The 24,417-nt window shown below is 48.6% G+C and overlaps 1 protein-coding gene across 1 annotated transcript in view; it reads right to left on the bottom strand.

Moving 5' to 3' along the window:
* COL27A1 (collagen type XXVII alpha 1 chain) overlaps positions 1–24,417 on the bottom strand; it is a 153,548-nt gene that overhangs the window by 333 nt on the left and 128,798 nt on the right. Inside the window, exons 38-61 of the mRNA XM_084272449.1 lie at positions 22,193–22,246; positions 21,967–22,074; positions 20,460–20,513; positions 20,138–20,191; positions 15,189–15,245; positions 14,994–15,047; positions 14,004–14,057; positions 13,109–13,162; positions 11,527–11,580; positions 11,342–11,449; positions 10,843–10,950; positions 9,258–9,365; positions 6,678–6,731; positions 6,027–6,089; positions 5,433–5,486; positions 4,659–4,694; positions 3,611–3,628; positions 3,202–3,237; positions 2,836–2,862; positions 2,525–2,590; positions 1,965–2,133; positions 1,705–1,814; positions 722–940; positions 32–154 (exon numbers count right to left, since the gene is read on the bottom strand). Of these exons, the coding sequence (XP_084128575.1) occupies positions 32–154; positions 722–940; positions 1,705–1,814; positions 1,965–2,133; positions 2,525–2,590; positions 2,836–2,862; positions 3,202–3,237; positions 3,611–3,628; positions 4,659–4,694; positions 5,433–5,486; positions 6,027–6,089; positions 6,678–6,731; positions 9,258–9,365; positions 10,843–10,950; positions 11,342–11,449; positions 11,527–11,580; positions 13,109–13,162; positions 14,004–14,057; positions 14,994–15,047; positions 15,189–15,245; positions 20,138–20,191; positions 20,460–20,513; positions 21,967–22,074; positions 22,193–22,246 (1,842 nt within the window). The remainder of the gene's footprint in view (positions 1–31; positions 155–721; positions 941–1,704; positions 1,815–1,964; positions 2,134–2,524; positions 2,591–2,835; positions 2,863–3,201; positions 3,238–3,610; positions 3,629–4,658; positions 4,695–5,432; positions 5,487–6,026; positions 6,090–6,677; positions 6,732–9,257; positions 9,366–10,842; positions 10,951–11,341; positions 11,450–11,526; positions 11,581–13,108; positions 13,163–14,003; positions 14,058–14,993; positions 15,048–15,188; positions 15,246–20,137; positions 20,192–20,459; positions 20,514–21,966; positions 22,075–22,192; positions 22,247–24,417) is intronic.

Genomic DNA, 24,417 nt, shown 5'->3' on the forward strand with positions numbered 1-24,417 from the left:
GCTTTGTTCAAAGGAAGCACACGGGGCCGACCTCGAGGTGATACTGCTTTCCTGGCTCGGATGGGGGAAGGTTGTAGATGTTGACAATCGGCAGCTGCTGAGGGTCCTGTGTCCGAAACGAAAAGAGAGTCCGATGCCACCGTCCGTCCTTGATCTGTGCAGGAAGGAGAAGAGACAGAGAAAGGCCTTTAATGGGGGGGTGTGCAAATCCTGCTAGAAGGGAACGCGTTTCCCTAGGGTATGAGGGCGCTGAAAAGCCCCGTGTGAGGCAAGGGGCTGCCCTTTGGGCTGGGGTGAGGCTTTGAAAGCCAGGCCGAGCTGATGGAAGCTGAGCTCAGAGTGGCAGCATCAGGGACCCACTCCCAACGCAGCGAGCCCGAGAGGCAGACACACGGCTGCCGAACCAGCGCGACACCGGGAGGCAGTGAGGCCGTAGCCTTCGGCTGGTACGTCCCCCTGCTGCCATTTAACTGCTGTTCCAGGTGGCATCCAACTTGGGAACTGAATATTTCACTTTCTGTTTGAGGTGATCTCCTTAACAGGAGCCACCATAGCACCTTGGACTGGAAAACTGAAGCAGTGAGCAGGTAAACTAGACCCTTCTCTCCCCTTTTTTTGGGAGAGTGAGCAGCACAGGTATAACTGGAGCCTTGTCATGTTCCCTGAGAGGGTTCAGCTCAGCATTTCTCTCCACCTCTCCCCAATTTTGGCAGCAAGGTACCTTGCAATCATCAGCTGCCACTTCTGGCTTGAGCTGCCCATCTGCCTCAAACATCTGTCCGTTCCAGGCCTTGAAGCGCACGGCTTTCTCCGACGGTTTCTCCGATGAGCCCTCCCGCCAGATGGAGGTGTTCAGGCAGTGGATGGTGATGTGCTGCACCACCTCTGAGCTCAGGAGGCGGAGGAAATTCATCTGGACTCTACCGATGTCAAAATCCAGCTGTGAAGGGGACACAGATGTTAGGGTGAATCAGCAGGGCTGGAGGGAGCTAGCGGCAGGGTTAGTGACAGCAAGGGAGGTCTCTGTCCTCTGCCTAAGCCATGCACGAGTGTCCAGAGCAGGACCTGGTGTGACCATGGGCATAAGGGCCAGATGCCAAGTCCACCTGGAAAGTTTTCCTGGGCACACAGCAGGTCCTTTATTTTTTCAGAACCAACTGGCAGGTCCTTAAGCAGGAGGAAAGTAACATAACCTTGGAATTCAATCCATGCTCCTGCAAAGCAGCAGCTCCTAGTTCATCTGCTGGTGAACCCAGATATTGGCACTGGCATTTCTGTTACAGGTTCTTCCTGAAGAAAAATTCCTGTAGCATTAACATTTGCTGGGAACCTGTATATTTAAGTTGACCTCACTTTTTCAGGTGGCAGAAAACAAAATGAGAGAGTGACCTGGACACAAGTTAATTCAACAAAGCACTTGGGAGCAGCGTGTTTGCAAAATTACTGGCCTCTGTTGAGGTTATGGGTTAATTAAACACTGCTGGAACTGTACTGCTCTGTCTTGACAAGAGTCAACAAGAGTCTTAGGTATATTTTTTAACTGCATGAGAGCAGTCCTGAATGTTACAGCCACACCAGCTCTGCCTCGAGGAGAAACCAGCACGCTGTGTCACAGTGGTCACCGTCCGGTGTTCCGGGACTAACACACCCCTGGGTAAATATTTCGTAACAGTAGTGTGGGAAATGGAGTGGATCTGTGTGTACCTTGGAGACGGTGATGGGGCTGAGACATGTTTGCCCACCATTGGTGAAGTTACAGATGACCTGTATGGTGTCCGAGGAACAGCCGAGATTCGGGTCGATCCAGTATGTACCTGAAGAAACAGAGGATTCAGGGATTAACAGGGATGCTTAAACTTTTTTGTGTGCTTCTTCTTTTACTGGTCCCAGGGAAGGAGACCAGTTTGGGCCATAGGAAACAGCCTTGTGGAGGATGCAGCCTTTGCACACTCCGGGCTTCCTACCATCGTTCATCTTCTGTTCACAGTTCATGAGGTCTCGACAGATGCGTGCAGGGTTTTCCTTGGTTCCCAGGGGTCTTTTGATGCTCTGAATGAGGTTGCTGAGGTAGTGTAGAGTCTTAAAGATCTCCCCTCCATGGTCCAGCATGAGAAGGTCTGGATGTTGGTAACCCTGGAGTGGAAAGAAGGAAAGGTTTATTGTGCCTTGGGAGGCACCAAGTGCTGTAAGCACAAGGGTTTCTGCTTTATCTGTGGGGAAACGCAGTGTGTGTGGGCAGAGAGCTACAGCCTGGCACTGTCCCCAGCAGGACAGGTCTGAAGCCCTGGCAAAGTCACGGTGGCAATGCCATGAGGTTCAATGCTTCACAAATGAGTAACACAACAGAACCACGTCCTTTAACTGGACCTTCACATGCATCACCCCCAGATATTCCAGGAGAGCAGTGGCAAACCAGAGCCCTGTGTGCATAAACTTTGAGCACACAGGAAGAACAAGCAACACTATGACCAGTCCCAGCTTCCAGCTCCAGCAAAGACCAGTGAGCTCAGAAGTACCCTCCTACCTCTGTCTTGAGCGCGGTGTTTGAGTCAATCAGCGTCCGGAAAACTGCCCCAAAGCCATCTTGTTGCTAGAGTGGGGTGAAAAAGATGGTAATTGAGATTGTTAGAAGCCAAACATGCCCTGATGCAAGCAAATGCTTCTTGGTCTAGGGCTGCGATTCAAGCGTTGCTCTGCTAACACCGCATCTCTTGCTGGACCTGAGTGTGTGTCTCCAGGGTCCCAGCAGCTCTTTCTGGATGTTCCATCAGCACCTTGGCTCTGCATGACTTATTATCATCATCATTAACAAACGTACAGAAAACAGCAACTTACAAATGAGGCTGGGATTCCTGGCAGTCCCTAGAAACCAAAGCAGAAAAAAAAAGGGGCATCAGCCAGAAGGATGGACAGGCAACATCCCAAAGATATCCAGTCACCTCCTTTTGAAATCCTCTTTCCCCTGGAGTCCCTCAATGCAGATGAGTGAGAGAGGCAACAATGCTGTCTCTATAAGACACTTGGAGATGGTCAGGACTAATGTGCAGGAAACACTAGTCCATTCACACGGGTGTTTTTGCATACGAGGCATGGGGCAAAGCTATAATTTCCAGTGAGGGAGCAGTTCCCTCTGGAGAGCACCACAGGGATAATTTTAGCTCATTTCAATAATGCCTTTCAACTCTTTTCACATATACGTACCGGAGGGCCAGGGTGTCCTCGTGGGCCTGGAGGACCCTTAAAGACAGAGTGGCATCAGTTAGTGAAACGTCTCCAGTTTGTATTTCCATTTCTCATGGTTGTCACCAGCATGAATCTGTTCCCTGCTGAAATCCTCCTGATTTTTGATGTTTTACAGCGTTTTCTCCCTCAAACCCTTCAGGAGATGGCATCTCCCAGCTCTGGGTGCACCAGTCTGCACTGGTCCATTCCTACTATATCCCTTGTTCCCAGCCCTTAGCTCCTTAACTACCATCAATGCCATATTCCCAGGTACTTATCACATTCCCCACGTGCACAATTACCCACCCTGCAGCTTTACATGTGTTAAAAGGAGCTGTTTTATTTAAATACAAGATACTAGTCAGAAAAAGTGATTACAAATATTTACCCTTGGACCTTGCAGACCCTGCAGGGAAAAAAAAGAAAAGAAAAAGCAGCTGTAAGAAGATGCCCATTAATAACCCCAAATCTCCCTGTACAGCCATGTTCCCAAGGTGCCCATGCAAGGGCTGGGTGCCACATGGGAGGGACAGTGGAAACAGGGCTCAGTGGTGTCTAGAGGGTATCACAGCAAAGGATGCTGCCAGTCCTGACCCCAGCAAGCACTCGCTCCAGGGCTCGGGTCCCTGCTAGCACCCTGTCCTCTGCTGTGCCCATGGAGCTGGGAAACAGTGAGCAGGAGGAAGCAGAGGCAGCACTCTGGCTTCTTAGAAATATGCCCCTGGGATGTGGGGTATCTGTGGGGTGTTTGCTTGTAAGAGGTCTCATTTGAAGAAGGCATCAAACAGCCTTCTGTGCTAGCCACACAGCTGGCTGCAGTAGCCACATGGATGTGTTTGCTGGGCTCCTGATGCCTGGACCAAGCCCCTGCTCATGCAGGAAGAACCACTGGCTGCTGGAGGAAGCACCCTGGAGAGCAGGGGGACTCATGTTGTGGGTAACGAGGAGGATGAATTACACATTCCCAGTATACCCCACACATTGCTGTATGGTGAGAACACCAGGGAGCTACAAGAAGGCATAAAAGTCCATCAGATGGGGACCAAAGGGAGGGCAGAAGGTGAGAAGGTGCCCTGATGCTGCTCCCCCAGCTATGGGGCTGCACCTGGGCTGCTACTCAGGCAGGTCCTGTACCCCTGGCAGGGACACCCTGGGGCTTTTTGTGCTGCCCTTCACTGCAGGTAGTTCCTGGAGACTCCACAGTCACCTGGAAAGTGTTAGCTAGTCAGCTTCTGCTGTGTAGCTGGGTTAAGTAAAGGGGAATTTTAACAGCAGAGCATATGACACGTGTGGATGTGTGTGCACATATGTGTGCATGTGAATGGCTTGTCCTCATGGGAGCCCGATGCCAGCACACTGAGCCAGGGCCCAAGCATGACTCCCAGTTGCTCAGAGGGACTTTCTTAAGACACCCAGGGGTGCAGACCAGCACTTACCACTTCTCCACGGCTGCCTTTGTCTCCCTTGGGCCCCTGTTAAAGCACAAGAGAGGCGAGGCGACTGTCAGTGACTGTCAGCAGAGCTGTGCTGCCTGGATGTGTTACCACACAGAAGCTCCTTGCAAAGACCCAAACGCATCTCTAAACAAATCAGCTCAGGTTGCTGTATGGCCCACCCATCCCCAGGCAAAAAAATAGCTGTTACTGGATGTTTCAGCAACGTCCCAGTTCATCTCACTGGTCTGCATCGCTGCCAGAAGCAGCCTCTGCACCAAACTCTGAGTAACTTCATGCTGGTGTTTTTATGAAGCACTGACCTGAACTTCAGTCTGTGTTCAGTGCCTGCGGCATTTTGGGGCAGGCAGGGATTTTCAGCACTTCCCAGAATCAAGCTGTTCCCAGTTTACATTTATCACTGTTCCCTCCTCCCACCCCCGTGGTTTTTTGTTCCCCCCTCCTCCCCACCCAGGGCCAAGCTCTTTGGAAAACCTGGCAGCTTGCTTCTGAAAGGCTATGATAACATTCTTGTCTTCCAGCCTGAGCCAGTCCACTCAGAAACTTGCACTTAGGTAGAGCTGCTCCTCACTTCTAAGATAAGAATCTCCCCACCAGAGATTAAACCTGCTCTTCTCTCAACCTGCTCATCTTAAGGACCACCTTCCCTCGTTTTACAGCTGGATTTGGGATTTGCTTATGCTGGCCTCAAGGACCTCAGGTCTTGAACACTATGCTCTGCTGGAAAATAGAGGGAAAAAAAAAGCAGAAACTTACTGGGCTTCCTGTAGGACCCTGAATGCCAACTGGACCAATAATTCCCTCTTTGCCCTAGAAAAGAAAAGAGACATGTGAGCCATCACGTGGGAACTGACAGTCGCTTCTACTGTGGCAGGCTCAGTAAAGCTACCCAACGTCCCTGCTGCTCCCCAGCAACATGATCACGGCATTTGCTGTAGCTGAAATAAAATACCTGTTTCAAAACACAAGTCCAAAGGCACAAACCCTCACAGAACAGTTGTCACAATCCATGTAAATCACAGAATCACAGAATCATAGGGGTTGGAAGGGACCTCAAGAGATCATCGGGTCCAACTCCCCCAAAAAACCTCAGAAACTCCAGAAATATAAAGATTTGTGAGCAATTTGTGCAGCAGGCACAGCAGCATGACTGCCTCCATGGCAAGACAGACCCATGCACATGTGGTTACACACAGATGTGTTCGGGTGGCTCAGAGGTGGTACCATGGCCGTGGCTCCTCTGCCAGGCAGGTGGTGAACAGCATACCCTGCTCCTTAAAGCACTCTGTAGCCTTATGGAAATAGAGGATGGGAGAAAACCCTCCCAAACCACCCTGCAAAGCCACTCACCATGAGACCAGGTGGCCCACGTGGTCCCTGAATGCCTTTGAAGCCAAGGTCTCCTGGGGGGCCCTGCAAGGAAAAACGAGACACCAGGTCCCCTTTAATAGACACACCCCATGTTTATGCCCCTGCTTGCAGCTCTGCTGTGCAGACAGAGGTGCTGCCTCTTTCCCCACTCCTGTTTTGCAAGCCCTTTACTTTCTGCAGAAAACAAACCAGTTCCCCCTCACCAGGAAAATGAAATGCTGAAAATGAGTCTAAACTTCAAGTCAAAGCTTTCAACATTAGGACTGCACATTGATGTCTCAGGTACAGATGGCTGATGGCTGCTGCTGGAAATACAAGTGTCTGAAAGACTTTCAGCTGGGGTGTCCCAGTTCTGGCCAGGACAGAGTTAACTCCCCCAAGCAGCCAGCAAACCCAGCTCCAGGGTCTATAGGACAGGCTATTTCCCTCTCCCACCTACCCATTTTAACAGGACTAAGCTCCAACAAGGTCTATGCAAACATTTAACAAATGAAGATGCATAAACCAAAGAAAATTGGAGTCAATGACATGTCAAAGGTTTTTGCAGAGCTGCTACTAAAGCCTTTGCAGGGAGCTCTGCATTGTCCATCCCCAGTAAAGCGAGACTGGAACGCCAAGACGGCCTCTTACCTTTGGCCCAAACATGCCCGCGATCCCTGGGAATCCTGCCTCGCCAAAGTCTCCCTGCAAGTGACAGCCAAGGCAAACACAAGAACAAAGACCAAGAGTAAGTTCACACTGCATGGCTGCTCACTCAAATGCACACCAAAAGTTCTGCAGCTTGGGAGAAAGAGGAATCTATCAGTGTCCTTCAATCTAAGCAGGGGCTGATGGATGAGAAAGAAGGATGAACGAAACCTGAAGGAGGAATTACACAAGCATCAGGCTAGAAGGAGCTCCAGAAGATCTCACAGACTCCTAGGTTACTTAGATTTCATAGACTAAACCTTTTTGCCCCCCCGTCCCAAAATGGGAGGCATACCCACACTGTTTCTAGCAGATGCTTGCTTAGCTTAGACCAGTCAGCAGCAGCAGGATGGAGGACATCTACTCTGAGATCGATCTTGGAAATTCATACTGCATAAAAACAGCCTCAAAGCCCTTTAAAACATGCTCTTCTTTTATTTCTAAAATCAGCTGGACAGTCCTACTAATGGCTAATTTCAAACCATGCTCATTCAAGCTGTGAAAAAGCACATGTCCCTACCATGTAGCCTCCTAACCCAGGAAAACTGTGCATATCCCCTAATTTTTTTCCTAGTCAACCCTGCAGGGAATTTTTCCTCAATTTCTTGAGAAAAATAATAGTATAATACTTGGAAGGGCATCAAGCTTGGATTAGTACACCACATAAACTCTGAAAATTAAAAAAAAAACCAAACCCAAAAAACTGGGTAGCAGAGAATTATATAAACAGCCTCATTGCACTGCATTTGAGCTATATGTCCTTTGATATTTCTGGGCTTCTCAGATGTCAAAATGCAAAGTGATTCAACAGTAAAGGAAAAAAAAAAGGCTCAGAAACATACACCAGATGATTCATCGGCAGCCTCTGGAAACATAAGAGATGGAAAAGGTTTGTGTGGACTCTCAGCAGGACTGTGTGACCCATGCTGGATTGTACTTTATGGGATGTTTTACAATGTCTTGTTCAGCCCAAGTTGTAAATGACTCAAGCGATGGGGTTTCCACCACCTCTATTACAAGGGTATTCCAGAGTCAGCCTGGAGACCTCACTGTTGGGAAGTTTTTCCTGCCACGACACTGAGAAACTGCTTGGCAAGAAAGGGCTTGGTTGGACTCAGTGGAGTGTAAGAAACTTTCCAAGGATACAAACTGATTTAACTGCCATTTATGGGTCCTGGAAAGGAAAACTGCTACTAACAGAGGACTAAGGTCTTAACTGCATTAGGAGAACCAACCAAGCCCTCTTTCTGGAGGAATTTTGGGGAAAAGTAAATGGGGTCAGAAGGGTTTAAATGCCATGGAGTTGTCTCAGGTAAGGGGGACTGATCACTGGTTGTGCAGCAAGGTGGGCAACAGCAATATGGGGTAAACAAACCTGCCACTTGTGGACACAAGAGGTGAAAGGACATCGTTGTGCTGTTGGCTGCCACCTTTCAGCTTGAATATCACCATCACAGGCATTTATAGAAAATACACAAACATGAATGTTTTAATTGTGGTTGTGGTTATTGTGGACAATAATCTTGTCCCTTGCTTTGTATTAGGCCTAATCTCTCTTTTCCTTGTGTTAGTTCTGTACCTGTGGGCTAACTAGATGCAGTGATGGTGGTCATGTCCTTAGGATGCTTAGTCTGTCTTAGGAGAGGAATGGTTGCCCAGTGTCTGCCTGTGTCAGATGCTGAGCATCTTAAGGTATAGTAAGAGAGGTTTGACAAGGTCCCTGCTTGGGGGGTTCTCAAAAAAGCATAATAAGCAAATCTAAAGAATGCAGGTAGGCCTGGCCTTGTGAGACTCTGCGAGAGTGACTTCTGGTCTACAGAGTGCATCAACTAAATAGCTTGAGTGTTCTCAATACAGCCTGAGGCTGATAAAGTGTGACGTATCAGTGCTCACCTGGGCAAGCCCACCAGTACAGCAAATAAAAGCAGTAAGGATTAGGAGCCTCCCTTGGAGACACGTGTGGGAATTTAAGTTCTGCTTTGACTGAGGGCACTCAGTGTGTCTTCCACAATGTGCTCTGAGCTTGCAGCTCCACTGCCCTCAGTGGAGCTGCAAGCTCAGTGGAGCCCCTTTGTCCTAGCAGAGCTGCAGACCTTCCTTTGCCACGTTTGGATGGCTTGGAGTGCACAGTTCACTTCCTACACTCAACAGCTCCCACAGGCCTCATGCACCCTCTCACAGCACCTCTTTGGAGGCACTGTTGAGGGGTGTTGCAGATGGCTCTACAGCCTGGCTCCCAGCACATCCATGGCCTTGTTACCACAGATATGAGGATGATGTGAACAGCCCTGTTGGTTTGGGGGATGGAGGCATGGATTAGAGGTCTCTGTGCACAAGTGAGCAGCAAAGAGCATGGAAGTGTGCATGCTGAAGAGAGCTGTGCCAATGCTCCTCCACTCACGCACAAGCTGGTTATGAGTTACCCTGTAGAAGACTTTCCCAGGGTCCACCCTGCTATCCCAGCTCATGGATCTGTGGGAGACAGCTTGGAGTAGGGTCTGATCAGCTTGGTTCATCACTAACCGGCTGTCCTTTGGGTCCTGGATCGCCGGGGCTCCCTGGAAGGCCTGTTCCTCCTGGTGATCCTCGCTTCCCTGTTTGGCCAGTCTGTCCAGGCAATCCTCTTTCACCCTAAAAATAACAGAATTCAAGTAATTCCAAAGGACAGGAGCTAAATATAACAGCACTCAGCTGAAATAGCCATAGATGGAAAAGCTGGAAAACAGTGGCTCATCAGGATAAGGAATGTGGTTTCATCAGGAGATGCCTCAGGTCTGCTAAGGTCTCACCGAGTGAGACCAGTGATGGGCATAGCTGCATCCTCTCCCAGGCTTCCTGCAGAGCAGGAGCTTCAGCAGAGCTGTACTGCCTGCATCAGGGTGTAGGGCAGCAAAGGGGTGAAACATCTTCTGTTTGCACTTCCATGTGTTGTCTGTCCTGTCCTGCAGTTTCTCATAATCTCTCTCCCCCCACTCCAGCAGGCTAAGAAATTGATGATTAATCCATCTAAAATGTTGAAGACATGCCAGGACTTCAGCTGGAGGACTTCAATACAGAGGCTGAAAAGCCAACTGTTTCCCCAGCACCAACTCCTCAACTTAAGGACAAGAGAGGGGCTTCTGAGACACTGCACCCCACTTTGTTCCCCACCTCTTCCACTTGAACAAACCCCAGATACTCCATCTGGAGCAGACTGGGAGAGAGAAGCAAAGGCAGTGAGAGCCTAGGATGGTTGAGCAGATGGAAAAGGGGCAACAAATTTCCCTGGAGTATGAGTCTGTCACGACCACAAGGGTCTTTCAGCCATTGCTGGTAACAGCCTGTTATTCTACCCAAGGCAGCTGGAGGGCAGCAAGTGACAGTTTAAGAGTGATGTCTTATGGGAGGCATAATTTAGCTCAGACCCATCGCCTCTCCAAACCCAGCTGGAGTCTTCCTATTTACAGAGGCTTTCTACAAACGGCTGAATTGTTGTTGATCCAGTTTAGGTCCTGCAGCCAGCCTGGTCTGGGGCAAGGACGCTGAAGAAACCCACATAGCATCGTGTTTCTGCTTCCACCCAGAGTGACGTTCAAGCCCACATGGCTCCAGCCATTCCAATCCAGTAAATATATGCTAAAAGCAAAAGTGGCACAGATTTCCCTTCAGCAGTTCAGGCCTTGCAGGGCAGCAGCTAGAGGACACCTGAATTTCCCATGGAGTTGTCCATTCTGGTCATCCCACAGGCAGGCTGTGGTGGTTCCTTTGCAAATTCTCCTAGGACATGGTTTTTTAGCCAGGTTTCTAATGAACGGAGGCGTTGGTAGTGTGGGTATGTGTATCTGTAGGCTCCTGAGCTCAGTGAACTTTGACAAAGGAGGAAAAGTCTCTGGGGCCTTCAGCTGCTGTGAATGTCAAGGAAATGGATGGATGGATGGATGGATGGATGGATGGATGGATGGATGGATGGATGGATAGATGGTGAGGGAGGTATAATGACCCTCTAGCTACTTGAAAGATGGCAGCAGGAGTTGAGACTTTATTAGACCTTAGAGAACCCAAGCTCTAGAGACAGCAGGCTCACATACTGATTTGTTTGTAGCAGTATCTCATGGAGTCAGAAACTCACCTTAAATCCTGGTGGTCCTTGTGCCCCGGGGAGTCCTGGTATGCCAGGGTTCCCTCTTTTGCCTGACATCCCAGCCACACCTTCTTCCCCATCATCACCTTGTTCTCCCTAGAAAAGAAACCCAGAAGAGGTTATGGAAAAAGATGCCCTATCCACCTCTGTACAGCTGCTAAGGGGCACAGGGGAGCAGTGTGATTCTGCCCTCAGCAAGCAGCACACATCTGGGTATGAGTGGATTTGCAGGGCTGTGGGTAGAAGTCCGTGCATGGGACCATCTGTCAGGCCAGAAGCACTGGCTTATTTACAGACTTGGCCACACAAAGGCAGCTGCCTGCTTCTATGAGCACATGAGATACAAAGAGCAGGATACACCCCACTCTGGGTACATGTAAACTGGACTATCTATGGCTGGGCTACATCTGTTTCTCCTGTGTTACCTTTTAGTTTCCCAGCTCCTAAGTTATCTATTGAGGCTGTGAGGTTACAGCTGCACACTCACCAGCACCCCAGGCACGCCGTCCTTCCCAGGCACTCCGTCCACTCCGGGGGCACCCTCTTGACCCTGTCTTCCCACCACTCCTCGAGGACCTGGTAGCCCAAGGATACCCTATAAAATCAGAAAGGTTTTAGTGATGCTGTTCCCAGACAGCATTTTCTGGGGCAGAAAGTGGGATTTTTACCTACCGGTGAGCCTCTGCTCCCTGCGCTGCCCCGTGCTCCTTGCTTTCCTTTCTGACCCTGCAAGGGAAAAAAGGAGACATCTACAGTCACAGCAGTTCTAGCACAACTCCACTTGGGAGTCTGACTTGAGGGTGTGCTTTTGGATAATGGTTGGAAAGAGTTTTATAAAAAAAGGAGATTTATAAAGTCACTTGGTCCAACGCTGGGGAATGAACTGCTATTTGGTTTTATTACAAGCGATTCTTCGTATGTCTTGAGAGTTCTCGGGCAGGAATGAATAGCTAGAAGGCAAGGACCTACATTTTTCCTAATACAGAGCAGATGAAGACAAATAAAGCAGGATGAACTCGAGGGAGAACTCAGTGCACATTAGAACAAGATGCTGAAAACCTGCGTCCTCTGTCAGTTCAGTGACAGCGCAGTGCTGAACCCAGGGCCCAGCAGGTCTCCTCTCCAGTAAGAGCTTTTCCCTGCCAGGGAGCTCCCTCTGTTTTGGAAGGTTAATGAGAATGCAAAGGGTATCTTGTATCTAAAACTTGCGATGCTGCTTTGTGAATAAAGATGTAGAAGAAATACTCCTGGGGTCTATTAGCTGTAAAAAGGATTAATCTCTGCAGAATGAATGGAAAACTCAGCCTCACCACCTTCACTAGGGCTCTCGTAGTGAGGTCATGGACTAAAGCAGTTTTAAATTGAAGCCCTGCATTTTCTGTGCATTGTTTCTCCATCTGCAGAGGACCAGGCAGGCCAGCTACATGAAAGAAATCCTCCTGGGGGTGCTTTCTCTGCTATTCATTAGGCCCAAAGGCAGTTCCAGATTGTCCCTTGATGGGTAGAGTTTATTTATCTTATCGCCTGGTACGCTTTTTCCCAAGAACACCTACTGTAGGTTAAACTATCTCCTGGCATCACCCCAGCAGGGTCAGATTAAAAGTACTGACATCTGCCAAAAGGGAGAAGGAATTTGCTGAGTATTGAGGTCACATACTTATGTTTTAACAAATAAAGTCCCTGATCTGTGAGAACAATTAGCAAGCTGTCATTACAGCCAGATGTGGAGGTAGGAGTAGGTATGAGGTACCCCAATGAACCCTGAAGGACCCATGTGCATTGTGTTTTCTTGCACAATAAGGGCAAGACGTTAGAGGGACTCTTCCAAGAAACATAAGAACTGCATGGATAAATGGACTCCAAATTTGGAAGGTTTCAAGCCAGAAAAATTTATGGTTCGAGTGAAAGAGAGAGAGACACTTGTCTGGCTCAGATCTCCTTAGGGACAGACAAGCCAGCTTAGCCAGAGGCACCACAAACAGGGGTATGAGAAAGAGACACAACCCATAGCAAGGACAAAAGACCTGCCCAAGATTCACCCATCACACTGGAGCTGTAATTGTCTTGATCTTTGCCAGCCCCACAAAGCCAACAAACTATTGGGTTTGGATGCTCAAACAGAAGTTTACAGCCCTCCCACTAGGTTCTCCACAGTCTTTCAAAGTGCAGTTGCTGGGGAAAAACATAAGACTACTCCTAATTGGACATTTTCTTTGAACTTGGGACACTATAAATCCACCCTGCTGAAACCTACCACTTCACCTTTGGATCCCTTTGCTCCTGGCTGGCCTGGTGGTCCAGGATCCCCCTGCGAAACACAAGCAAGAAAAATCTGCCTGAAATTCTCTTCTGCCAGTGTCTTGCATGAAGTATAAAGAACAGCAGTTGTTTGTGCCCTAACAACACTGACTGTATGGAAACAATTCAGGAGAAGAGCCTGTACAGGCCTCCTGGGGAAGGAGTAAGGAACCACCTCTAGCGAGCACTTAACAGGGTGTCAATTGGAGGCAGTGGTACCCCCTTGCTTGGGTAGCATTTGTGTTTGTGGAAATCGTTCCCCTAATTCCAGATGGCATCTGGAAAACAGTGCTGAGAATTGGGCAGGAAGGAACCTGTTTTGCTAAAGGTACTGCAGAAGCTATGTGCAGAACAAGTAGTTTGTACAGTGACTACATCCTCAGTGTTGGTACTACCTCCCTTTCACATGCTGAAGCCCTTTCCTTGGTTTCACCTGGATGTCAGATATTTGAGAGCCACCTACTGAGGAGCAAAGCAGGGAGGATATTTCACTACTGTCTTACTGGTCTCTTCCCCATCACACACATCTCCATTTTTTCTTGTGGCCATCCAGGTTTGGGTTTTGTGTGTGTATTTGTGTGAGGGGCCATTTCTGGCCCTTCAGAATAGGCAGTTTTGGAGACAGGCTTTTGGCAGTGCTCTCTGCTCCATCACCCATTTATTCATCTCAACACGTGACTCAAAATGCCCGTTCTATAGGCCTGGCTTATAGAAAAGCACAGGTTGCATTTCACAGCTCACCACACATTCCTTCCTTCTTTTTCCTTCCCTTTCCTGCCCTTTCCTTCCCTCCTTCCATTTTTCACACGCACACGACACTGGGTAGCTTACAGTAAAGCAGCATCTCTTACAGGTAAGCCTTGCTGTCCAGGTTTTCCTCTTTCTCCATCAAGCCCTTCTTGACCCTTAAATAAAAAGCAGAGAAGGAACACGTGTTTGTTCTTGGGTGCTTTTGTGGCAATGGGAAACAAAAATGTATGTAACATGCTATATGGGACAGGAGAAGAGATACATGTCTGTGTTCTGCTAATAGAGAAATGTCAGTCCTTGTGGGCAGCATACGTGCACCCATGGATATGCACTGGGAAGAAACAGCTAAGAGGAACTGCTAATCACCATCTAAGCAGTAAAGAAGGCCCCTAAATACACACAGCATCAATACAAGGGAAAGTTTGGAGACTGTTGGCCTGCAAAATAAGGCAGCAGCTCTGCTAACCTGGTGAATTAAACATTTTCATTACTGTAATGGGTCGGTCTGATCAGCTTCTTTTGGATAGACTAAGACTTAATGCACAGAGCCTTTGCAGATCAACATCAATCAACTGGAGACGTCCTGCAAACAGGGTGTCAGGAGCACAGAAGAGTCATTGGTCTTGCTTTTGAGAGAAATCCTGATAAGATTTTGGAAGCTTCCAATCCTCCAAGTTAACAGAGGTCTTCCCATGAAAGAATGTACAGCCATGGCCGTCCCAATCTTGCATTTTGTCCAGCACTGACATGACCTTTCTTGTACTCATCTTCCACAGGGTATTTTCTTGATAATCACAAATATCTCTAAAGAGATGGTCCTGCTCATTCTTTCAGCCTAGTCCCAGGTGTATGACACCCTGAGATGCTGACCTGCAGGACCTACATCTGTCTTCAGCAAAATTTTTACCACTTAAGGTAAATATATCTGAATTACTCCTCATTTGAAGCACACCCATGTGCAGTGATTTACAAGGCACACCATTGGGTTATGAATCATTACTACTAGGTGAAGGGTAGACCTTCTGTGGACCAATGCAGATTGGAAGCACTTCCTCAAGACAAACATTTCTGAATCATGTATTTGGACTCACGGGATAACCAGGGTCTCCAGGCTCCCCTCGATCACCTCTGTCACCAACGGGGCCCTACAACAACACAACAAAGACTTGAGATGGATGTAAACAATCTGTCATCTGTATTATCTCAAGGGCTTGTTCTACAAGGAAGCAACCCAGCTAGACCACCTGCCAAAATCAGGCCAGGATTGATTTGAGAATGGATCTTACTCTGTCTCCGGGTGGTCCCTGCGGTCCTTCTACCTTCCCATCATCACCTTGCTCTCCCTGTGAATAAACACACTAGTATTAATATAGACAGCAGATTATATGGTAGATGCTTCTGGTACAGACCCAATCCAGCCCTCCCATATCAGGGGCTCCAAAGTCAAAGCCTCTGTTGAATTTACCGGGTTTTAATTCAAAGAAAAGTCTAACTGATTTATTGTTTTGTTTGTTTTACAACCCGGGGTACACCAACCCTTCACATTGCTTTCCTGGTTTGTTTGGTGGTCATTTCTCCCTGGTCTGTCATCCCTACAGAACCAGGTGCAAAGAGTTATTTTCAATGATTCCTAAACTATGCAAGAAGCCTGTAATTAGGACAAGATGGGAAATACTTCTCCGCCTCTGAAATTTTATTGCTGACAGTCAAACCAAACTCTTTAATCAAGCATTTCCCCACCCTCATTGAGTGCTGCTTGGGCTGTCCTGGGAACAAGGGTGGTCTGGATGGGCTCCCTGGCTGTGTGCCACCATTGTGGGCTTGTCTTACAGATGATCAGGTGAGAGGGTCAGCCCTTTACACACTTGCTCCAAGAGCAGCTTCACTTGTTGATGGGACACTCCTCAGCAAGAGCTCATGGTTTGGCTGGTAGATAACATCACCAGGATTATTTATAACTGAGGTCTCTCTAAAATATCCATAGAGAGATCCCTCCAGACTTAAGCCAGACACTGTCTTTTTAAACTCAGTTGTGTAAGTCACTTGGGGTCATGGTGTCCTATTTTCTCTGGATTCTAGCTCGGAGACGGATGTTTCTTTGCTCCCCATAGAAGATAGCTACGCTCCAGCTCCTCCAGTTTTTGGCTACTTCATATCACCAAGACTCTGCTCCTCAGGATGAACTTGTCTCACAGCTCCTTTAGTGTTGCAGCTACTGGAGAGAGGAGGTCTGGGGGATTCTGGCACAGTGGAGCTGCTGTGTTTGGACTATTTGGGGTGCTCCTAGCACCTTGGAGGTCCAAATTTCCACAACTATGCTGAGACAACTTTTCCACAGGCTTCTGCAGTTCTCAGTGGTCAAATGTCACAGCAGCAGAGAAAGAAGATGCCACTGTCACCAAGCAAGTGGGTCAGTGTGTCTCTCCCAGCAGTGGCACAGCCCTGATTCCAAACCATGAGCCAGTTCCTACAGAAAAGAAGCTACTGGCTGCACTATGGGAGTTTTTTCACCAAGGGTTATTCACTGCTCCAGACTCCCATAGCGGAGCCAGTAGCTTCATTTCTGTAGGAACTGGCTCATGGTTTGGAATCAGGGCTGTGCCACTGCTGGGAGAGACACACTGACCCACATTGGCTTCTCCCGGGCTGAGGACAGCGTGGTAGAATGAGGCTCAAGATTTGGCAAAACTTTTTGCAGTCAACCTCATCAGGTAGCCAAGAGCTCAGCATGTATCTCTCCACTCCATGCTTGGTGACAGTGGCATCTTCTTTCTCTGCTACTGCGACATTTGTTGGATGGATATTGCCAGGATTTCAGATTTACTCCAGGTTGGGGTTATACTGTCCTTGAGAGATTGCGTGCTGGGTGGTGAGCTCCAGCATATTTGTCTGGGGCTTTGGAGAGATGTCATGGTACAAGAAATATATAGGCAGAAACTGTGCCAGGATGGCTTGAGAATATAGCACTGATCAAGATGGATGGAGAAATCTGAGTGGCACAGCAGACAGAACAGAAAGCAATGCCTACCAGGCTCTGCCAACAGTCTCCTACACTACTGGTCTCACTGGTTCAGCAGCATACCTGGCAACTAGTTTGCTTTCTAGTTACTATCAAAGGAATGTAGGATAGAAGGGAAACAAAGCCACCATTTCTCAAGTCTCAGGAAAAAAAACCCAAACTGCAGGATGGGTGTTACTGTGCAGAAGTCTTGGAACTGATTGTTTCTGCTCAAACAGGATGTGAACACCTTGCCATGAGACCAGCGTGATGAACTCAAGGAAAGCTCATAATTCCAGGAACCCTTGAAGAGCATCAAGACCCACAGACTTTCTCCCCAAAACTGAGTTGTGGCTTTGTGTCCCCTCAAGTCTAATTCCCACCTTGTCCTTTGTCTTCTGACTGAGAAAAGCCTGCAGGACCCATCAGGTCTAGGACTGTGAGACTGAGCTCCTCCAGGACTTCCTGATGCCTGAGCTGCTCAAGAGAGAGATGAAAGGTCTGCACTAATTCTTTGGAAAGTTGCAGTGAAAAAAAAAAGTTAGAGTAAAGGGCAGCAAAGTAAACATGTTGGGATACAAATGGAAAATGCATGGAGAAGAAGGGAAGTCTTGTTGTTGTTGGCTCCCGTCCCAAAGTGAGATACACCAGTTTGTAATTTTTAAAAGGATCCCATCTGGACTGCTTTAAGCAGCTGCCAAACACAGGCGTCTGCTCGGAGCAAGGCCTCTTTGAGGAGCTGTAAATGTATTAAATGCAGTGGAGTAGCTGGCTGGTACAGCACAAGGGAGCTGGGATTCCACAGTAACGCCGCTTTCTTCTCTGAAAAAGGGAAGACCTTCCCCACCATTAGATACCTTTCTTCTTCAGCACAGCCATGTTTACCATCTTGTTTAAAGCTCACAGAGCAGTCCCAGTCCCAGTTTTGTTTCCTCTTCTATCTCTCAGATCCAGGCATCCATTTGCATGCTCACACGCCTGTGCAAGGTTACAGAAGTCTGGAGTGCAGGAATCTGTCCTTAGGCTGGGATCCAGGCAACTCTCAGGAGATAAGAAGGAAGGATGGATAAGGAAACTTAGGTGCAAGACTTTTGTACAGCACCTGGATGCATCAGGAAATGGTGCTGGAGGCTCAAGCACATGATGCTGAGCTCTCCTTGTTCAGCTGGAGCTGCTCCCCAGAAAGGAGCCAGCAGACCTGCTGACTTTCAGGGAAGGTGTGAGTGAGATCTGTCTGTCAGCGATCATTACCAGATCTGACTGTTGTCAGCAGGATGCATTAGATGCTTTGGTATCTTTGTCTGTCTTCAGCTTGGATACTTGCATGTAGAATTAATTTTATCATCTTGAGGATGACATAGTGTTTCTGTGCTTGTATGACACAAGATCCCCGTTACCTCTGAGAACATGCTGTTCTAGTGTCCGTTTGCAGAAGAATGTTTTGGTGGTGAAGTGGAAGGTGCTTCACTGAACACTTCAGAATAACCATTTGGGGACCATTTACTGCTGAAATAATGGGGGTCTTCAAGAAGATGGGAACTTTCAAGGTTTTATAATGAAGCAGCAGTAATATACACACACACACACACACACACATATATATATATATATATATATATATACACTTGAGCTGTAAAGCTGATGGCTGATTTTGCAGTTGGTAGTCACAACTCACAACTCTTTGCCAGGATACTCCAGTTTCAACAGTGGGACTGTGAGTAACCTCTGGCAAGGCTCTGAACTGGCAATGTGAACTGGTCGTGAACTCTTGCATTATCTTCCTGGCTGGTTGTGCTTGGCTAACTCTTGCCACTTCCCGCAAAAGCAAAATACACTTGAGGAGGAGGACTGCTGAAGTCTGGGAGAGCAGGAGGTGCAGCTTGGGAAGGGGATGGGGCAGCATTAGAAAGGCTGGGGGTGGAGAGGAAGTTCATCAAGGCAGTGATGGAGATGCAGAGCAGCAGGAACATCACCAGCTGTTCCTGTGCCATGGATGTGCTTCAGCAGCAGAAAATGAGAGGAAAAAAGCAGCATGACCATCGTTCACCCCTGAAGCAAATTTTCTGAGGAATATCTTAGTGGAACACAGAGTTCACTCTGCCCCACTGACTCTGGGCCACCAGCATTCTCCAGGCAGAGCGCCGAGAGCAGCGTGAACTGGGTGTCCTGACACCCAGCAGCCTGAGCTGAAAGGACACACTCAAAGCCCAGGGCAAAGACGTGCCTTTGGGATCTCTGTTCCACAAACTCCTTTTGTAAGCAATGAAGCTCCTGCTTGCACACATACAGCTGCAGTCACATCTGTGTGCAGAGGGAGAGGCGAAAGCTCTCTCAGCACTGTGGAGGTGGAAAACTAGCAAAAGGAGTTCATGCATCTTTCACCTTCATGGGGACCTGACAACTGACCAGACCCAATTTCCATCACTTCCCATCCCACACCAAGGGAGGGAGATGCGCTGCCGCTACTGGAGGCACGTGAAGGGCTCCAGCAGCACTGAGTACAGCTAAAGCCAGCTGGGCTCTCCTCAGAGCGTGGAGCAGCCAGCTCTGCCGACAGGAAACCATTTAAGCATGAGTCACTTCTCCAGACTGAACTGGTTATGGCTGTGCTGACTCAGCAAAAGGGGAAAAACACAAGGGGAAAGCCGCTGTGGAAAGAAGGCTCTGACTCAGGCCGGCTGCGGCAAGGGGAGTCATCGAGGGGTGGGGGATGAGCGGGGTAAGGGGGTGGCAGGTGATGAGGAGAGTGGAGCAACAGCAATGGAGAGGTGACCAGTTCTGTCTTGCTTACAACATGCTATCAGCTGACTTAAGGGCAGATGGACAGCTTGCTGAAGATCAGCTAGTCTGTGCAGGTTGTTATTCTGACTCGATCACAGAAAGCTACCAGTCTGATTTCTTTTGGCTGGGGGGGGGGTGTTGAGCAGAATTTCTGTGGATGCAGAAAAAATCGTGTCCCCAGAACACATCCTGGCTGGCTTAGCCAGCAGCACAAGGGCATGTGGTGACTGGAAAGCACGTGCTAGTGGTATGGGTGTCCTGACACTGGTTGGCAGAAGTAAAGCTGCAGCAGGAGTTACGTAGATGACCACGCTGTAGAGAAGCCACCTCCATCTCTGCCACAGGTAGAGGAAGAGAGCACAGAACCATGGATGTTATGGCAGGGAGTAATTGTCTCTAGGTCAGCTCAGCTTCCATGGCAATGGAAGATGAGATGACAAAGCTCCACAAACTCACCTTTTCCCCCTTTGGCCCTGGTGGTCCCATTGGCCCCGGTGGTCCCGCATGTCCCTGTGGAGACCAGACAGCGTGTGAGGAGACAAGAAAGAGCTGTTTGACTGGAGGTCCTCCCTGGGTTCCTGCTGGATCTCATGAGCCCTGTGTTGTGGTTCCCAGCTTCAAAGTGAGACATGGGTCATGGTGCAAATGGAGGCTAGAGGAAGAACTAAACTGAACTCAAGGTCAGAAATAAATCATAGTTGAAGAATGATTTGGCATCCTGGAGTAACATTGTTGTAGAGAACAGACAGAAGCTGGAGGATGAAAACACAAACCTTACCTGGTAACCCTTTAAGCCAGGTTCCCCCTGAGCACCCATCCTTCCTGGAGCACCCTGGAGAGGCAAGCACAGAAAGCACCATGAGAGCAGCCCATGGGTAGTACCCTCAATAAGAGGATACAAAGCAAAGCTCAGCACCAAATCGGAGTGCAGCCAGTCATTCTCCTGGAACTGGTGAGCCTGGCTGCAGCCATCCAACACTCTTGCTTGGCTTTAATCCCTTACACCTGGTGATGCTAGGAGTGCACAGTATGTCTTTGCCATCCTGTAACAACAGGTTCCCCACCTCAATCAGATTTGCTACCAGAAACAGTGCAAAGTGCTTGCTTTTCATCTGCCCTTCTGGAATAACTTTGTGCTGTAAAGTCCACCAGCAAGACCATCCTCATCCGTGACCTAATCCTGAACTGCTGGGGGGAAACCTTTCAGCATGGGTTCTGAGGCCAAGAAAGGAGTTTGCTGGGTTGGGATGAGGGCACTGCAAGAAGTGTTTATTGCATCTTGAGCAGACTGAACAAAAGGTTTTAAATCAGATCATCATGCTGAAGTGAATCACAAACTTTCCATATAATCCATTTGAGCATGGAAGAAAGCCCTTTCCACAAGGCAGAGATGTCTTCAGTCCAGTAGACTGATGCTCAGATGCTGCTTTGCTTCCCTGGGAAATAACCCATGGAGGCTTTGCCAAAGAATATGGAGGGAGAATACATGGAGAGGCTGTAAGTTTTAGTGCAGAAAAACACTTATCAGCAAAACTGTTACTCCATCACTCATTTACTACTGTTCTGAAACATCACCTCGACTCCCAGTTCATAAATAACTCCTGCTTTTTCACTAAGCCCTACCAAATACAGTGCAAGAAGTTTCCTTACCAGCCTGTAGTGCATGAGGAGGTATTTATTATGTACCATGCTGTCCCAGTGCATTTGTCTCATGTGCCTAAAGCAAATTAACTTTCTTCCCTCTCTGCCATGCTATGGTTGGTCTCTCTGAAAGCCTCACCTTCAGTTCCTGACTCAAAGCCTTTCCCATGCTATGTTTCTTCTTGCTGCAAGTGTTTTAGCTAAGCAGATCAAGAATGGGTGTAGAAACAGGGCAGAAATCCAAGGCAGAGTTCCTTTATGACAACACAGTTTGCAACTCTTGCCATGAATGTGCAGTCTCAGAGGGAAAGATCTTAGCAAAAAATAGCTTATCAGCTCACTCCCTTCCAAAGAAAAATCCCCAATATTTCATCCCATCTGGGGAGTTGTGAAGAAGCTCCTTGATGCAACGTAAGCTGGGTTCACAGGGCACCAACACACACACACAGCACCACTATGGAGTCTCTCCTGTGCTGCTCAGAGCAAGAGTTAAGCTGCTTTGGCCCACTAACCCCATCTAACATCATCTCACTTTCTGTGCTTTGAAGCCTCTGTTGGATGCTGCTTCGCTCAGGCCTGTGCCCACACCACTGCTAGTCACATTTCTGTGTGCTGTGTTCAACCATCTGCAGAGCTCTTCTCACCATAGGTCCCAGGGTACCTCGGGATCCTTTAGGGCCTTGGTTCCCCTTTGGCCCCTCCTTCCCTGGAGATCCTGTCTCGCCCAGCTGCCCCTGGTAGCCCTTGCTGCCCTGTGGAACAAAAGCACTGACATTAACGTAGGACAAAGCTGCTTCTACAGAGAAATATCAAAGATGAGCAACAAGGAGATCCAGGGGAGGAGATGTTGTCAATGAGAGATGTTCCTACCTTCTGGCCAGGCCTGCCCTTTTCCCCCTGTTTTCCTGGTTTCCCTTCTGGTCCCTAGGAGAGAGGAAAAAAAACCAGTTTGAATGGGGAAGCAAAGAAATCCCACCCCAAGCAGCCACTCCCAGGCCATGTCCCAGGTACACTCAACCCTGGCAGTGTCCTCACCCATCCTATCCTAATCCCATGGGAGCCAACAAGGAGGCTAGGGACTCAGGCAGGTAAGGCCAGAATTCAGAGGTACTACAGCTGGAGTACAGCTGAGTTTGCTCTTGAGCTGCTCCAACACATGGAGAAGAAGAAAACCTCATCGCTTAAGGATGGAAAGATCTCTGTGCCCAGGTGACTCCAGGGCAACATGGCTGAAAGATGATATTTTTCATCTTCAGATCATATTTCAAAGACAGGCAGGTGATGGAAAACTGCCATCTTATGTGTCCACCTTCAGGGATGCAAAAGAGGGATCTCTGAAGTCCTCCTTGAAGAAAGCACCCATGGAACTGAAAAAGGGTACATACCCAGTCACAGCTACAGAGGGGTTGAAATGTGGAAAGCACATTTACCCCAACCCCCCAAAATGTTTCCTCTGGTCTGCAGAGAGAGCTGCCATCTGTGCCTTGCAAGCAGAGTTGTATCTGTTCCCATCAGCTACAGCACTGAACTGGATATCAACATTTTTATGTGGTTTTAGGATACCAGCAGCAGAAGCATCACCTCAACAGCAACTGTCCACGTTTTACCTTGCAAAACCAGACAGTGGCTTAATTTTCTATCTACCTGCCATGCACAGTGCAAAAAACCTTCAGAGAATCCCAGAATCTCCTGAGCTGGAAGGGACCCATAGGGACCATCGAGTCCAACTCCTGGCTCCACACGGGGTCAGCCAAGTCAGAGCATGGGACTGAGGGCATCATTCTTGATGCACTGTCCCTTGATTTGCACTGTCATGACTCTCTCAGACTGCAACACACAGAAAGCACAAGATGCTGATCAGAAATGGAGCAGGGTGCAAAACTTCAGGTGGGAGCCCCTGCAATGAGAGCTGGAAACGCTCGGCCTGCTTTGTGCACCGAGCGTGGGTGCCTCGTCCAGCAGAACCTGCTGCCTCTCCTTGCATGCTCACAGCAGAAATTAGCTGTGAGGAGCAACTAAGTGTAGTGCAATCTCCTTCAGGAGCCCAGGGAGTTCATTTGTTCAGTGCCTGACCCCGCTGGCTGCAAGGCAAACGACGTATTTTGGATTTGATCAGAAAGCAGCAGAAGTGTCACTGAAGAAAATCACTCATTCCTTTTGGCAGTTGCAGCAAGCTATTCAACAGTGTCTACACACCAGCACAGCATCCCTTCTTCTGCTCCCCTCCTCCCAGTTAAGAAGGTATGGTTTTCACTGATGCTGATGCTGCAGGGGAGTATCGCTCTTGGCTGAACAAAAGCCACTTACAAAGCCAGACCTATCGGACGGTTTTCACTCTGATCTGCAGCAGGGGCCTGTAAGTGCCTGCTCTTAACACAAAGGAGCAATTCAGCCTTACTACAGCCCTAATGAGCTGTGCCAGCTCTTCACTGCCCCAAAGGGAATAGCTCCCTTTTACACAGGTCAAACGTTTCATGAGCCCACCTTGCCAACATTATTAGAGCTTCCCAAGGGACAGGTCCCTGCAGAGGGGTGTACAAGCCCTGTTCTGTTGTCTCTTCCATACTACTCAGGCTTTTGTTTGCTCTGTTTTGCTGCCACTTTGGAAAGATCACTTTTGGAATTACTTTCCCACAGATGCTGAGCAGCCACAATATGTAATGAATCCTGGGTGCCAAGCCTCCAGCGCCACTCACCTGATTCATGCTTTTGACAGGCAGTACAGAGAAGTCCTCACCCATGAGAGCATCGGCCTGGGAAGTGGCCACCCCATCCAGCTCTGCAGTAGCTCACCACCAGACCTGGGGCCAGATCCCACAACTTCCCCACCTACCCATTGATGCAAAGCAGCAGGAACGCTCACAGCAACCCCGTAACGCTTGGTGGCTTGAAGACTGGGGGAGGGAATGGTGGAATTGCTCACAAAAGTTTACCATCAAAACCACACCTGAATGAATAAAGACACAACTGAGATTTCTAATTAGCTGCACAGTGTTCTTCCACCAGTCTCCCTAGACAGTGAACTAAGATCTTTTGGAAGCACAGGGAATAGATATTCTCTGCAAATAGGAGAAAGGCTGTTTTAAGCTAAATCA

Source organism: Gallinula chloropus (genome assembly GCF_964237585.1).
Source record: "Gallinula chloropus genome assembly, chromosome: 18".
NCBI lineage: Eukaryota > Metazoa > Chordata > Aves > Gruiformes > Rallidae > Gallinula > Gallinula chloropus.